The sequence below is a fragment of the Bubalus kerabau genome, chromosome 21 (genome assembly GCF_029407905.1).
Source record: "Bubalus kerabau isolate K-KA32 ecotype Philippines breed swamp buffalo chromosome 21, PCC_UOA_SB_1v2, whole genome shotgun sequence".
Classification (NCBI taxonomy): domain Eukaryota; kingdom Metazoa; phylum Chordata; class Mammalia; order Artiodactyla; family Bovidae; genus Bubalus; species Bubalus kerabau.
Genome location: NC_073644.1, coordinates 61,552,512 through 61,568,505, shown reverse-complemented (window position 1 = coordinate 61,568,505; position 15,994 = coordinate 61,552,512). Strand labels below are relative to the sequence as shown.

The following is a 15,994-nucleotide window of genomic DNA, read 5'->3' as shown; positions in this document are numbered from 1 at the left end:
ATTGAGATCCTCAGGCCGAAGTCACCCTTTGAAGAAACAGAGGAGTGTGCTTCTGTTTTGTTACAGTCATTCAGGAATAAGGTCAATATTTTATAATAACTTTAAATGGTATATAATCTATAAAAATATTTAATCACTGTGTTCTGCATCTGAAACTAATGTGACATGGTAAAGCAACTATACTTCAATAAATAAGTTATTAAGCAAAGTGAGAGCAGTGAGGGAACAAAGTCTGAACTGCAGGGAAACCCTGGAGTGGGAGGAGAAGGCAGAGGAGCGGTCAGGAAACCTCAGGAGAGCCATGGTAACAGATGACTTGAGTTGCTCCATTTATCATGAATGTTTCAGTGCCTGAAGATAGGATTTTCTTGATGAATGCCACCATAGAATATTACTAATAACCATGTAGGTGTTCCTAGAATGCTTAGAGAGTTAAGAATAGAGTAAAGATGAAATCAATGACTAGGGCTTTGGGTCCTACAGTGTCCCTGCATACAATGAGCCATGTTGCTGTCAGGAATTATTTCCGTTTTGCATGCTTTGTCCATGGACAGTGACCCACACAGTAGGGCAGTTTACAGCCTTCAGTGCCTCTGAAAATTAGCAACCATAGGAAAAAGTGTGAGCAGAGATGCACTGGTTTAAACACATCCTACAAATCCAAAGAATCAGTCCATTAAAATCCTCTCTGAGGCAAGCCTATTAAACCAGTTATTTGAGGTGGAAAAAATAAGAGTGAACATCCTATTAAATAATACACTAAATTCCTGAAGCAATTTCTTAATAAATACTGTATATTGATTCCAGGCAACTTGATCAAAAGCAGTTGGGTTGAAACCTAATTGTTTCAGTTTGTCCAAAATATAACTGCTCAGTTTCTGGGGTAAGAAAGTCCTGCCAGGTGCCTATCTGCTCAAACACACTCCTGAACGTGACTCCTTACCCATCTTTCAAAACCACGAGTCTCTCAAAATTGCGTGAGATTATTCTGTTTGCCTGGGAGGAGCACTTTCTGGTTAAAAGGCTCGAATCAAGCATGTCTAGTTGGGAGGTGAGTCATTTTATGGACTCTGTTCTCAAGTCATCTGGTGTGAAAGGAATTCTACTAGCTCCCACAAAGTTGTACAAAGCTCAATAAAAGCTTCCACAAAGGAAGAAGGTTAAAAGGAAGACAGGAATGCTTCCTCACTCTAAGGTTTACTAAAAAATCCAGGATGACTTTCAGATGTTCAATTCAGTTCAGTCAGTTGTGTCTGATTCTTTTTGACCCCATGGACTGCAGCATGCCAGGCTTCCCTGTCCATCACCAACTCCTGGAGCCTGCTCAAACTCATGTCCATCAAGTCGGTGATGCCATCCCACCATCTCATCCTCTGTCGTCCCCTTCTCCTCCTGCCTTCAATCTTTCCCTGCATCGGAGTCTTTTCCAGTGAGTCAGTTCTTCCCATCAGGTGGCCAAAGTACTGGAGCTTCAGCATCAGTCCTTCCAATGAATATTCAGGACTGATTTCCTTTAGGATTGACTGGTTTGATCTCCTTGCAGACCAAGGGACTCTCAAGAGTCTTCTCCAACACTACAGTTCAAAAGCATCAATTCTTTGGTGCTCAGCTTTCTTTATAGTCCAACTCTCATATCTGTACGTGACTACTGGAAAAACCATAGCTTTGACTAGTTGGACCTTTGTTGGCAAAGTTATGTCTCTGCTTTTTAATATGCTGTCTAGGTTGCTCATAGCTTTTCTTCCAAGGAGCAAGTGTCTTTTAATTTCAAGGCTGCAGTCACCATCTGCAGTGATTTTGGAGCCCAAGAAAATAAAGTCTGTCACTGTTTCCATTGTTTTAGATGCTCAGGCCTTTAATACTGTCCCAAAGGATTCATGTTCTGTGTTCTTCCTGGCAGAAGTTTCTCGTGAACTCCCTGCTCAGGCATACCACAGTACGGTTGGGCTGGTAAGGATAAATGATGCACATTGGCTCTACGCTGTCTCTGTCTCATCTGTCTTCACTTAGGACTGACTAGTTGAAGATGTGAGGAAGCCACCATCCATCTGCCTTTAGACAACATCACCAAGAGAGCTTCATTGTCTTGGACTGAAATATTAAATTGAAAGTCATCATTTTTTAAAATTTGTAATTGATTTACAATGTTGTATTAGTTTCAAGTGTACAGCAAAGTGATTCAGTTATACATATATCTGTTCTTTTACAAATTTTTTCCCCTAAGTTATTACAGAATCTTGAGCAGATTTCACTGTGCTGTGCAATAGGTCCTTATTGGTTATCTATTTTAAATATGGTAGTATGTATCTGTCAATCCCAGACTCTCACTTTAGCCCTCTCTTCCCATCCCACCTTTCTCCTTTGGTAACCATAAGTTTGTTGTCTATGTCTGTGGGTCTGTTTCTGTTTTGTAAATAAGTTCATTTGTATAATTTTTTTTTAGATTCCACACATAAGCAATATCATATGATATTTGTCTTTGATTTACTTCATTCAGTATAACAATCTCCAGGTCCATGCATGTTGTTGCAAATGGCATTATTTCATCCTTTTTTAGTGGCTGAGTAACATTCCATTGTATATATGCACCATATCTTCTTTGTTCATCTGTCAGCAGAGATTTAAGTTGCTTCCACGCCTTGGCTATCGTACATAGTGCTGCAGTGAAGACTGGACTGCGTGTATCCAAAAGGGCTCTTTGAAAAACATTTGAGGCCTGTGTGTGCCTGGGCAGGGTTATCTACCCACGAGTGGATTAGATGCTGCTTGGTTCTCTGGTTTTGTGTCCTAGTCTTGAACTTCTTGGATATAGTTTTCCAAAAGAATATACCTTCTCCCTCTTGCCCAGTAGGCAAGGGTATCAGGCTAACTTCTTGTGTTTGGGGTAGGAACAGGAAGTCTAACTTCTCACCAGACTTTCAGGTCATCTTGCTCTCTTCTGGCCTCTGCTTTCCCCAGTAACTGGGATCTCCAGTTTTGATGGCTTACTGCAGCCATCAAAGGTTTTGAGGTTCTGCAGCCTGGGTTGGCTGCCTCTCCATGATCACCTCCTCTGGAGACACTTAGGTTTCATGTTACTTCACTCTGCAAAATTACTTCCCATCCTTCCATCCAAAGGCCATGTTTATGTTCAGTTGACCCTTGAACAACATGAGTCTGAGCTATACAGATCCACTCAATACACAGATTTTTTTTTCAGTAAGTATATAGTCGACACTCTATATCTATGGGTGGATATGGAGTGCCAGCTGTATTCATTGTACTCTGCTGTTTTATGTAAGGGACTAGAGCCTCTGGGGACATTGGTATGTGAAGGCTCCTGGAACCAATCCCCTGCAGTTACCAAGCGACGACTAGATTCTGTTCTGAAGTTAGACAGTTCTCCTAAATCCATGGGACATGTGTTTGCATTTTATTTCTTGTTCTCAGGGTTATTTGGGGCTAACTTGTAAAAGAAGATGACCAAAATGTTACTTTTCTATCATCTTGAAATCAGAAGTTTCTCTCCCTCCCTTCCCTTCCCCTTCTCTCTTGGTTTTGGAAGCAATAGCATCTGCCGTTGATTAAGAAGTGGAAGAAAGTGATGAGTTAAAAGAGGAAGGCATCTGGGAAGAGCTGCCTTTGCTGTTTTCCTGCTGTGTTCATAAAGCTCTGACTAAAAACACCTTTCTGACCCCAAACCAGGCCCTGTTGTAGGCACCTTTTTTTATCTGTAATCCTTGCATTAATCCCATAAAGCAGATTTTATTGTTCTTGTTTTATCTGTGAAGAATCTGAAGCTCAGCGAGTTTAAGAAATGAGCCCTAAGGTCACACCCCTTGCTCTTTCAAGGTCGGAACCAGAATTGTAAACCAGGCTTGCTTGACTCCAAAGCTATGTCTCCATCCGGCTCAGCACCACAGACTCCAAATACTCTAAAAAGTACAGTTGTTTTACGTTTTTAAAATCCTGATATATCTGGTCTAAGCCCTTTTGCAAAGAAAACCCCTAGTAAATCTTGGAAAGATTTACTGTTTCACTGGAGCAAGTATTGAAATACATCTTGCCTACTAGCCCTGTAATTCTGCAGGCAGTGGCTTTTAAAAAATTTCTTTTCTAGACTCTGGTAACACACAGCAGACAGCTGGATGATGAGATCTCTGTTATCTTCATTTTCCTGATTTAGTTTTTCCTTCCAAAAGCTTTCACACACACTTGGTTGGTGGAATATATTTCTGACTGCACTATTTTTATTTATGAATTTTTTATGTGTGTTAATACTCAGGGGTACCCAGGGGAAGCCTCCACAGACTTTCCTGATTACCACATGTCGCCCTTTCTATGTAACAACCATCTAATCACCACTTCCTCTTGCCAAGAAATGAGCAAAGCATTTTTGCATTTGGAAAACCACACTAGGACACGTGAAGCGTATTAAGAAGGACTGTTTCCCCTGACTCCACATGCACTTTTCCTGTCTGGGTTTGTTTTTCTAAAAGATAAAAACCACACAGCCATGTATGCAGTAGAGTTAGATCTAAGAAGGGTCCGGGCTTGCACAACAAGGAGATTTCAGTTTGGCCAGCACAACTTCATCATTACCTGACTTGTGTTGTAAGTAATCTCTGAAATGGTATAACATGTGTGGCCAGTGTTTATTTTGTTATGCTTTGGACTCTTTCATTGTTTAAGTGGTGATTCATGATTTATGGCTGTTTAACATGCAAAATAATGCTGTATTCCCAGGAGCTCTGGGAAAACAGGCGGGTTCAGTGGAGTCTCAGAGCGCTTTCCCTCCAGCAGGAAGAGTGTGTTAGTTAGGCAGTTAAGAAAAAGCAGCCAAGGGGAACTTAGCTCTTCATTGAGCAGGTATTTAAATGAAGCAGTCCATCCTGAAGCTCAGATTTTCTGACAGAGCTCCGTAGCCTTTGGAAAGCATATCAAATCTCTATGTTATTTAATTTCACAAAAAAGCAAAGTGACCTTGGGCTCCACTGTGTGGATGGTCCCAAGCCCTTGAAGTGCTCAGAAAGGTTAGAGGGCCCCAGTTTAATGTCTTGGATGTAGAAGAAGAGATTATAAGGATTTCATTCATTTGTATCAAGTTTAAAACTCTATAGAACATCTCAGAGGCAATACCTTAGATGTGCCATTTAAGTAGAAACAGACAGACAGAACCGTATGTTTAAATGTGGTGTTATACTTGACGTATCAAAAACACATGCTTTGCCCCTGCATCTGACTTTCTCATGAATCACTCAAGTTTCAAATCATCTAGTACACTGCTCTTCCTCCGATGGTTTTCTATAGGGCAGCCTCAAGGAGTACAGTCAGTAATAACCGTGAGATTTTCTGTTAAACCAGTGTTCTTTTTGGTTGTTAGGATCTTGGACTTTTTAAACCATGGAAAACTAGGTAGTCTATTTCATAGATTGTAAAGATAGGTCTTAATACCTCTGTTACAAATAAAATAATCATGAATTGATATCCCATGGACTTCTCTTGTCAAGTAAAGTTATAATTCCATTGGAGATATTAGGAAATTATGTCTAATGAGAAGACTCTAGACATTGCCACAGATCATCTGTATCAGTAAATGACATACACATATGTATTTCTTTTTAACATAAAATATGTTGATGAGAGATTCAAAATAATCTTTATTGAGTGGACCAGTACAGGCAGGCAGATGTACCATTTGTTGGGAGATGGGGTTGGGCTTAGCTGTTTCACTCAAGTCTGCTTTGGGCGTATCCCAGATGTCACTGCTTTTATAATGGAAGCCCACTTATTTTGCTTTTGAAATAGGATTATCTGCGGAATCTGGGCTGCACGTGAGATGTTGCAAGGAGGAATGAGGTGATATTGTGACCCAGTTAGGCATCAGAATGTTCTCTTAGTAGGTGTGATGTTTATAAATTGTATGAAATAGTTAATAAAAATCTTATAAACTTTTAAAGCTTGGAGAAGAGACTGCCTAAGCTTCTCCTATGGATGGTCATTCCCCTAGCAGACCAGTTCACAAAAATGGACCTTACCAGTAAGATTATACTGACTAGTAAAAGTGGGAAATACTGCGGTTATTTTTTACTAAGATGGGATGGAAAAAATACATTTGAGTCTGTCACATTCTTCTAAAGAGACGCAGGGCCTTGTCTAACCTGGTTGAAGGTTGTGACCATTTGATGAAAATGAGAACTTGCTTTGGAATCTAGGTAATGCCTAATTTTCCAAATCAGTGGTTGGCGCCCCTGGTTCATACATTACAGATGATATGTCAGCCCAGGTGCCATGATAAGTTGCAGGTGATATCCAGCTCCTCGCTGGTGAAGTGTCTGTAATGTTTTCCCTTTCTGTTCCACCTGGAAGGCATGCTATGCTATGCTAAGTCACTTCAGTCGTGTCCGACTCTGTGTGACCCCATAGACGGCAGCCCACCAGGCTCCCCCGTCCCTGGGATTCTCCAGGCAAGAACACTGGAGTGGGTTGCCATTTCCTTCTCCAATGCATGAAAGTGAAAAGTGAAAGTGAAGTTGCTCAGTCGTGTCCAATTCTTAGCGACCCCACAGACTGCAGCCCACCAGGCTCCTCCTTCCATGGGATTTTCCAGGCAAGAGTACTGGAGTGGGGTGCCATTGCCTTCTCCACTGGAAGGCATATCCAGATGCAAATGAGGGAGAATGACATTGCGATAAGAATAACCTTGAATCTGATTTATGGCTACAAAGAGTTTTTTCATGGTAGTTTAACCATTATAGTCAACTCAAAATATCTTGGTGCATTCTTGAGATTGGCGGACTCATAGGACTCTCAATGATTCTTGGACTCTGAATTAACATACGTTGAGTTGGAAGTGGTAAAGGGGAGCATACTTAGAAAGCAGCTGGGAGAGAAGGGAAGGGAAAAGATGGAGGCTGGAGACATGGAGAGCTGACATTTCCTACTTTTTCAATCATTGCAAGTATATTTTCCTTTATGTCATTGATCATAGTTGCATGTTTGTGTCTAATAATTCCACCCTCTGGGTTGTCTTAAAACTGGCACCATTGATTGTCTTTTTCCTTGAGAATGGGTCACATTTATACATGTTATGTTATTGAGACCCTGCATCCTGATATGCTAATCCAAAGAGTATTGATATTTTTCTTTTAGCAGACAGTTAACTAGAAAAAGTGAACACTATTTGGCCTGTAGAAGCAGCAGCTCAAATATTCCTTCAGCCCCTTCTGTCTTCAGCTGAGATGTTCTGGGTCTGTTTCTCACGCACATGGACAGAGGAGTTACCAGAGACTTGGATAGAGTTCATACACAAAATTCAGGGCTCTCCTTTCCAGGATCCCTTCTCAAATTCTCATGACTCTGGATGCCAAGTCTTTGTCCTCTGTTTGATCAGGCCAAAAAAATACTGCAAGTTTTGTGGGTTTTTTCTCAGACTTTTAGCTTCCACATGGCATCTGTGATCTTCATACAGGATAAAGCCCTGAAAAGCAGGAAAATTACCCTCTGTCAGTTCCTTGTTGGAAATTTCAACTCACCTCCTAAATCTGTCTGCTTTTATTTACTTTCCAGAATCATCAGGTAGTTGTTGGCTTCTGATTGCTCCATCGTTTTCAGTTGTTATCTGCAGAGGAGGTTGGTCTGTTAGGAGCTCACAGTTCCATACTGGAGATGTGATCTCACCACTGGAGATTGCATTTTGAACTGACAGCGCCACTTCTAGGGCAGAGATGTACGTCTCCGATGTTTATATCAGTAAATGCCTGTTAGCTGTTCTTAAAATTCAGATAATTGGGGATTCTTTGGATACCTTATGTGGTCCAGGTCTTTAAAAAAGGGAGGGTGGCACTCAAATTACAGAATGCTTGGGCTGCAGTCCCAGGCTTGATAGTAACTAGCTGCCTAACTATAATAATTACCAATCATTGTGTTATGATTATTCTACTATTATAACCAGCTAATTATTAGCAAGTCATGTGAATCCCTGTCCTGTAGGATGATGTCCTATAACACACTAATCATCTAATATACATTTCTTGAAGTCTCAGAGTTAATTCACTTCATAGGATGCAAAAGATTAATGCCATATATTAGGTAGGGAAGAGGTGTGGTCATATGGTACTGATAAAATTTTTTCCTTTTATCTCAGATTCCGTCTACTCTGATTTTCCTTTATGCCTCAGTTCATCTTAGGCACAAGTTATTTCATTCAAAACCACTAACTGAAAAGAATGTTTTTAATCTAACAGATCACATTTAAAATGTGTTTTTGTTTCTCTCTTAGGAAGAAGTGCTGCAAGGGGTATAAGTTTGTCCTTGGACAATGCATCCCAGAAGGTATGTGATAAAAGTCATTACATCTTCTCACCTGGTTTATGACTAATCACCAGAGGTCTATAAAATTCAAATGTACTACACATGATGTATGTGTTATCTGTGCATGCATGTGTAATTTCTCTCTGTTTTTTGGCTTTAAATTCTTCTAATGCCAATTTGATTGTACATGGCAGGCTCTAGCTAAAGCATTACCCAGAATATACACACATACTGAGTAATCCTTATATTTCAGGTTTTGTGTTGTAGAGACTAATTCCCTACAGGGCATTTTATGCACAGTTAGAACACACCCATTCTTCCCAACCTCTCTACCTGCTTTCCATCAGCTAAACTTGAAGCCCCTTCACATAATCATCAGCAAACCCTGCTCAGCCCAGCACTGAAGAGACACAGTGATGTCAGGTGGGCCCCAAGCCCTTAAGATGCACACCCTCATGCTGGGTTGTGGATGGCATGGAAACAGAGATGCCTGGAGTTTAGTCATGCTTCCACATTGCCATACCCATCTGGGCAGCTGTAACAAAAATACCTCAGACTGTGCAGAGACTGGGAAGTCCAAGACAAGGCACTGCAAAAGCCCAGTGTCTGGTGAACCCCCTAGTTCATACACAGCCATCTTCTTGGTGTGTCTTCACATGGTGGAAGGGCCAAGGGAATGCTCTCGAGTCTTTCTTCTAAGGGCACTAATCCCACTTATGAGGGCATCACCCTTCTGATATAATAATCTCCCAAAGGCCTGTACCTCTTAATATACCTTGACATCATGGAATTAGGATTTCAACATGAATTTCAAGAGGACACAAACATTCAGTCCATAATACACATCCTGCTAGCCATGACCTTGGGCATATGACTTTCTAAAACTTAAGTTTTTGCAGAAAATGCTAATTCTTGACTTGTGGTGGTTTTAAGAGTATTACCACATGTAAACTATTTGGAACAGAGGCTGACTCAGTGCTTGATAAATTGTGGTTGCTGCTATCACTGATAACTGCAATATGCATAATAGAGACATATATATTGTGGGGGGGGGGGCGGTGGCACATAGCCCCAAAGACCAGGACGGTCACAGGTGGTCTCAAGAAGGAGAGGAGATTGGAGTTAGGTCATGAGGAAGGCAGGACTTGGACAAGTAGGAGAAAGAATTGCAAAGGATTCCAGGCAGAACGCTGACATGGAAAACACTAAGAACTGTGGGGAGAGCCTGTGATTAGTTTGCCAGCACTGGGCTGGGCTGGGGACAGGTGACTGGGTGATGTGAAATGGTTTGCTTCATTGTTGGCCAAGAATCCAGGTCGCTTTAGAGGACTTGGAGCCCAGCCAAGCTAGTTACATTGCATTATCTCATAGGGAGCAATTTCTTTATCAGTTAGAGTTAAATGAATCCTTCTTGTTTATTGCCCTGTTTTGCAGACGAGTTCATTAAACCATAGCTGCTGACTCTGAGAAAGCTGCTTTGGAAAGGTTTGTTAGGAAATTTCCTCATGTATTTTGGTTTATGTAGGTCTCTCCAAGACAGAAATTCTCACTGCCAGCTAATTTTGTCAGAGCTTGGTGGGGGGAAAAAACCACAAAAGTCAAAATAATTGGGTTCTTTTATAAGCAGCTTCTCTCTGTCACCAGCTGAGTCCTTTATATTTCAATTTGGTAGATATGGAAAGAAAATTAAGTCTTGGCCTATCAGTTTGAGATCTCAGTTGGAGACCTTGCCCAACCTGATGAAAAATACATTACATGGATACCACACGCTTCGAGTTTCTTTAAAGAATAGGTGTCCTGGTTTCTAACATCTAAGCCTAAAGCCAGTCTCCCTCACTCTACAGTAAGACATTATCAGCACCCAGGATTAATTTAATTTAGAACTGAGTATTTCCAGGAAAAGTGGTCCAAGTGCTGAAAGTTGCTTTGCCACAAGTAGCTCTCTGTTCCATCGCTTTTCACTGGAACATTTTTTAAAGTTGATTTGTTTTCCTCTGTGGGAATAAGTCAGTGTGTGTTTGTTTGTGTTTATCACTAAAGAAATCTTTAATCATAAAGGTTTCTGTTTCCAAAGAATGCGAAGTGTAGGATTTCAGAAGAGATGGTGTATTAGTCACGATTCTCCAAAGAAACAGATTTATTTTAAGGAATTGGCTTATGAGATTATAGACGCATGCAAGTCCAAAATCTGCAGACTAGACCAGCAGGCTGGAGGTCTAGGGAAGAGTTACAGTTTGAGTCTGAAGGCCATCTGCTGGCAGAAGTCCCTTTCTATCAATGGAGGGCCATCTTTTTTTTTAATTTAGGCCTTCAATTGATTGGATGAGACCCACCCACAGTAGGGGCAATCTGCTTTACTCAACATCTACTAATTTAAATGTTAATCTCATTAAAAAAAAAAAAAAAAACTCCACAGAAACTTATAGAAAAATGACCAGATATTTGGGCACAGTTGCCTAGCCAAATTAACACTTAAAATTAGGCATCACAGATAGTAAAAGCAGACTAGAATTTCTAAACAAATATTCTAGGGAGGAGAAGCTGCAACTTTAAAAGTGTCATTGCCTCATATTTGTTTAAGTTTCAGCAGCTTGGGTCTGTGGGCTAAATGTGGCCCACCACTTGTGTTTGTAAATAAAGCTTTATTGAAACACAGACATACCCATGTACTTAAATATTGTCTATGGCTACCTTTGCCCTACAACAGCAGAGTTGAGTAGTTGCAACAAAGGCCTGCCTGCAAAACCAAAAGTATTATCTGGCCCCTTTACAGAAAAAGTTTGCCAACCCCTGCTGTAAGTGTTTTCTACATCGGCCAGATGATAGGCTAATCAAACTTGTTCTGGTTCAACAATTACTAATTGAGCACAAACTGTAGGAAGAAAATAGTGCTGGTTACTCCAGGGAAAACAGTCCCTGTCAGATATCCAGACAGTCAATCATAATAGTAGTAAAAGAAGCTAAAGAACAGGTAAAGCTTTTACTTATTGCATCGCCCAATTTAATCTTCCTTAAAGCAGCATGAAGCTGGTCTTACCGTTATCCCTGTTTTGCAGGTAAGGAAGTTGAGGCTTAAAGACCTCAGGATCACAGAGAGGGTGGCAGGTGGGGAGGGTTGGCTCCAGACCTTGTGCTTCTCCTCACCCTGCAGCGTGCCTCCTAAAATAGAGCTTGGCACACAGCGGGCCCCCAGCAGATATGGCAGAGCAGATCCAGTCTTGTGTGATTGGTTATACAGACACTAGACTCTGTGGAGGACTTCAAGAAGTCTTCTTAAAGAAGTGACATTTGAACTCGAAAGGGTAGGCACAGTAATGAAATGCTGAGAGTAAGAGCAGAGGGTTGATTGGACATTATAGAGGCTGAAAACAACACACAAAAGTGTCAGGGTAAGAAGATGAAAGTGAAAGAGGAGAGTGAAAAAGTGGTGTGATAACTCAACATTCAGAAAACTAAGATCATGGCATCCGGTCCCATCAGTTCATGGCAAATAGATGGGGAAACAATGGAAACAGTGACAGGCTTTATTTTGGGGGGCTCCAAAATCACTGCAGATGGTGACTGCAGCCATGGAATTAAAAGATGCTTACTCCTTGAGAGGAAAGTTATGACCAACCTAGATATCATATTAAAAAGCAGAGACATTACTTTGCCAACAAAGGTCCATCTAGTCAAGGCCATGGTTTTTCCAGTGGTCATGTACAGATGTGAGAGTTGGACTATAAAGAAAGCTGAGCACCAAAGAATTGATGTTTTGAACTGTGGTGTTGGAGAAGACTCTTGAGAGTCCCATGGACTGCAAGGAGATCCAACTAGTCAATCCTAAAGGAAATCAGTCCTAAATATTCATTGGAAGGACTGATGCCAAAGCCAAAGCTCCAGTACTTTGGCCACCTGATGGGAAGAACTGACTCACTGGAAAAGACCCTGATGCTGGGAAAGATTGAGGGCAGGAGAAGAAGGGGACAACAGAGGATGAGATGGTTGGATGGCATCACTGACTCAATGGACATGAGTTTGAGCAAACTCTGGGACTTGGTGATGGACAGGGAAGCTGGGCATGCTGCAGTCCATGGGGTCACGAAGAGTTGGACACAACTGAGCGACTGAACTGAAGAAGCCATGGGTGTGATAAGGGACGATGAGGAAGAGAATATATTCCTTATTGAAGCATAAGGAATTCATAAATGAGTCTTAAGGTTGAAAGTGTTGGTCTTGGGGATAGAATACGAGACTTCAAATGCAAGAGTGAGCCATTTATATGTCATGTTAGTGAGCACAGTATACAGGCTTTTGAGCAAGGTGCTGACACACACAGAGCTATGCTTTCAGAATAGCACAGGCCTGGTGCTGTTACATAGAATGGATTTAAGGGGGAAGAGTCTTGAGGATTTACAAGGGAGGTTCTGAAGATTGGAAAAGGGTAACAAGAGAAACAGAACCAGTGAAAATAGAGAAATTGTAGCAATAAAGCTACATGGCAGAAAGCTGGTAGTCGCTGGAAAACCAGCATTAAAAGGGAAAGTTGAATAAATTCACTAATCTTGCCACCTCCAGAAATCCTGCAAAATAGGTCAGGGGAAAGGTGTATTGTGGAGACCAGGGGGTTCACAAAAGACACATAAACCCAGAAATACAAAGGAAGAGGAGAGAACAGCAACACAGTTTTGGAACCTGGAGAGCAGAGAGGCTGTAGCGCAGGCCAAGCTGAATCCTTAACCAGCATCCAGGCAAACCAAGGAACAACCCAACTGACACCGAAACAAATAGCAGTCAGAGAAGCTAAAAGTTTCCTGAAACAGAGGTCCCAGAAAGTGGAAAGTGATGTCAGAGCAGGAGAATTGACTGAAAATCTGTTTAAGAAGAACTCAGACTCCCAGAACTTGTCTTCCATTCCACTGAGACGAAATATTGCCCCTTCCAAGACCAGCAAAAGACCAGAGATGCTGATAATTTTGAGAGGGTACCCAGAAGGTCCTGGGACTGCGGGGTGCCAGTTAGAGATGGAGGCAGGGCTCTGATGCTGAAAATGGAAGGGTTTATTTAGTAAAGGATTGCTTACACGTTAAATGTTGAAACCCTCAGCCTTCTTCTCCCCATGAGTTCCAAGATCAGGATTTACTTATCAGGTAAGGACTTGGAAATGTCTCTCTGGACATTCTGAAAAACGCAGGGGAAAGTCCTAAAGAAACTAACATTGAAATGTACCAGCCAAATCATTTAAATGAAGCCCAATGTTTATAAAGTCTGCTGCATGCACAAAGCTTCTGCTTAGCCAATTTTGTAGTCTTCTATTTAGCTAGTTTTGTAGCTTCACTTCCATTTAGCTATAACTTTTTTTTTCAGTTATTCTATTTAACCATGAATCAGTTACATCAGATGTCCAAACAGGATCACCACTCATTAGAGGAAAATCTACAATAAGAAACATACAGTGGCGGGGGTTGAGGGGAGTCTTAGAGAAAACACCACGCAGAAAGAAGAAAACTTCAAAGTAACTACAGTTTATATGTCATTGAGATACAAAAATGGTATAGCATCCGTGGGACTAGAACATGGTGTTATTAAAAAGGAACATTGAAAGAAGAAATAGAGAATTCTCAGAGATTAAAAACCTGATAAAACGAGAATGGGTGAGGGGTTGGGAGATGAGATAGAGCCTGAAGAAAAAACAGATCGAGGGAATACAAAATAGTAAAAGAAAAACTGTAAGAATATTAGAGGACCAGTTCAGGGCATCCAACATCCAAATGATTGAATTCCACATAGAATAGAGGAAGAAGGGAGAAATCATTAGAGAGTAAATCAAGAAAATTCTCTAGAACTGAAGGACAGGAATTTCTAGATTTAAAAACACCTGCCAAAAATTGAAGCCGTCCCACATAAAGACATCATTGTGAGATATGAGCACCCCGGAGCAAAAAGAAAATACTAACTAAAGAAGAAAAAAATGAGATTCATTCAAAAGATCAAGAATTAGAATCTCACAGGATATAACAGCCTGTCTGAAAGCTAGATGACAAGGGAGCATTTCCTTCAAAATTCTGAGGTAGTTTTCCAAGCCTAGAATTGTATACAGACTAGCTATAAGGGTTGAAAAAAGGCATTTTTAGGCACACATGATTTCAAAACATCATGAAAAACACTGGGCTGGAGGAAGCATAAGCTGGAATCAAGATTGCCAGGAGAAATCTCAATAATCTCAGATATGCAGATGACACCACCCTTATGGCAGAAAGGGAAGAAGAACTAAAGAGCCTCTTGATGAAAATGAAAGAGGAGAGTGAAAAAGTTGGCTTAAAGGTCAACATTCAGAAAACAAAGATCATGGCATCCGGTCCCATCACTTCATGGCAAATAGATGGGGAAACAGTGTCAGACTTTATTTTTGTGGGCTCCAAAATCACTGCAGATGGTGACTGCAGCCATGAAATTAAAAGACGCTTACTCCTTGGAAGGAAAGTTATGACCAACCTAGACAGCATATTCAAAAGCAGAGACATTACTTTGCCAACAAAGGTCCATCTAGTCAAGGCTATGGTTTTTCCAGTGGTCATGTATGCATGTGAGAGTTGGACTATAAAGAAAGCTGAGCGCCGAAGAATTGATGCTTTTGAACTGTGGTGTTGGAGAAGACTCTTGAGAGTCCCTTGGACTGCAAGGAGATCCAACCAGTCCATCGTAAAAGAAATCAGTCCTGAATATTCATTGGAAGGACTGATGCTGAAGTGGAAGCTCCTTTAGCCACCTGTTGGGAAGAGCTGACTCACTGAAAAGACCCTGATGCTGGGAGGGATTGGGGGCAGGAGAAGGGGACGACAGAGGGTGAGATGGCTGGATGGCATCACCGACTCGATAGACATGGGTTTGGGTGGACTCCGGGAGTTGGTGATGGACAGGGAGGCCTGGCGTGCTGTGGTTCATGGGGTCGCAAAGAGTCGGACATGACTGAGTGAACTGAACTGAACTGAACTGATTTCAAAACTTAAGACCCTCCTCAGTCTGTCTCCCTCGCACCCAGCTCACTCCCCAGCCCTGTTCTCAATACTTAATAATGTATACACATATTTTAGATTCTTTTCCATTATAGATTATTACAAGATTCTGCATATAGCTCCCTTTGCTACACAGTGCCTCCTGCGTGTTTACTTTGTATGTGGTCGTGGGTGCTGTTAACCCCACACTCCTGATTTACCCCTCCTCCTCTTTCCCCTTTGATAACCACAAGTTTGTTTTCTATGCCTGGAAGTCTGTTTCCATTTTGTAAATTTGTCTTAATTTTTAGATTCCACACATAAGTGATATGTCTTTTTCTGTCTGACTTCACTTAGTATGATGTTCTCTGGGTCCATCCATGTTCCTGCAAATGGAATTATTCCGTTCACTTTTGTGGCTAATATTCCATTGCATGTACGTACCACATCTTCTTTCCCCATCCCTCTGTTGATGGACGTTTAGGGTGCTTCCGTGTCCTGGCTGTTGTAAATAGTGCTGTGAGCATTGAGGTGCACATTGTTGTTCAGTCGCGTGTCCGACTGTGACCCCATGGACTGCAGGCTTCCCTGTCCTGCACCATCTCCAAGAGTTAGCTCAAACTCATGTCCACTGAGTCAGTGATGCCATCCAACCATCCCATCCTCTGTCGTCCCCTTCTCCTCCTGCCTTCAGTCTTTCCCAGCATCAGGGTCTTTTCAGTGAGTCA

General features: G+C 41.5%; 1 protein-coding gene across 1 annotated transcript in view; it reads left to right on the top strand.

Moving 5' to 3' along the window:
• The window catches only part of CCBE1 (collagen and calcium binding EGF domains 1), a 244,193-nt gene that overhangs the window by 188,060 nt on the left and 40,139 nt on the right, over window positions 1-15,994 (top strand). The window contains exon 3 of the mRNA XM_055559581.1: window positions 8,261-8,313. Within this exon, the coding sequence (XP_055415556.1) occupies window positions 8,261-8,313 (53 nt within the window). The remainder of the gene's footprint in view (window positions 1-8,260; window positions 8,314-15,994) is intronic.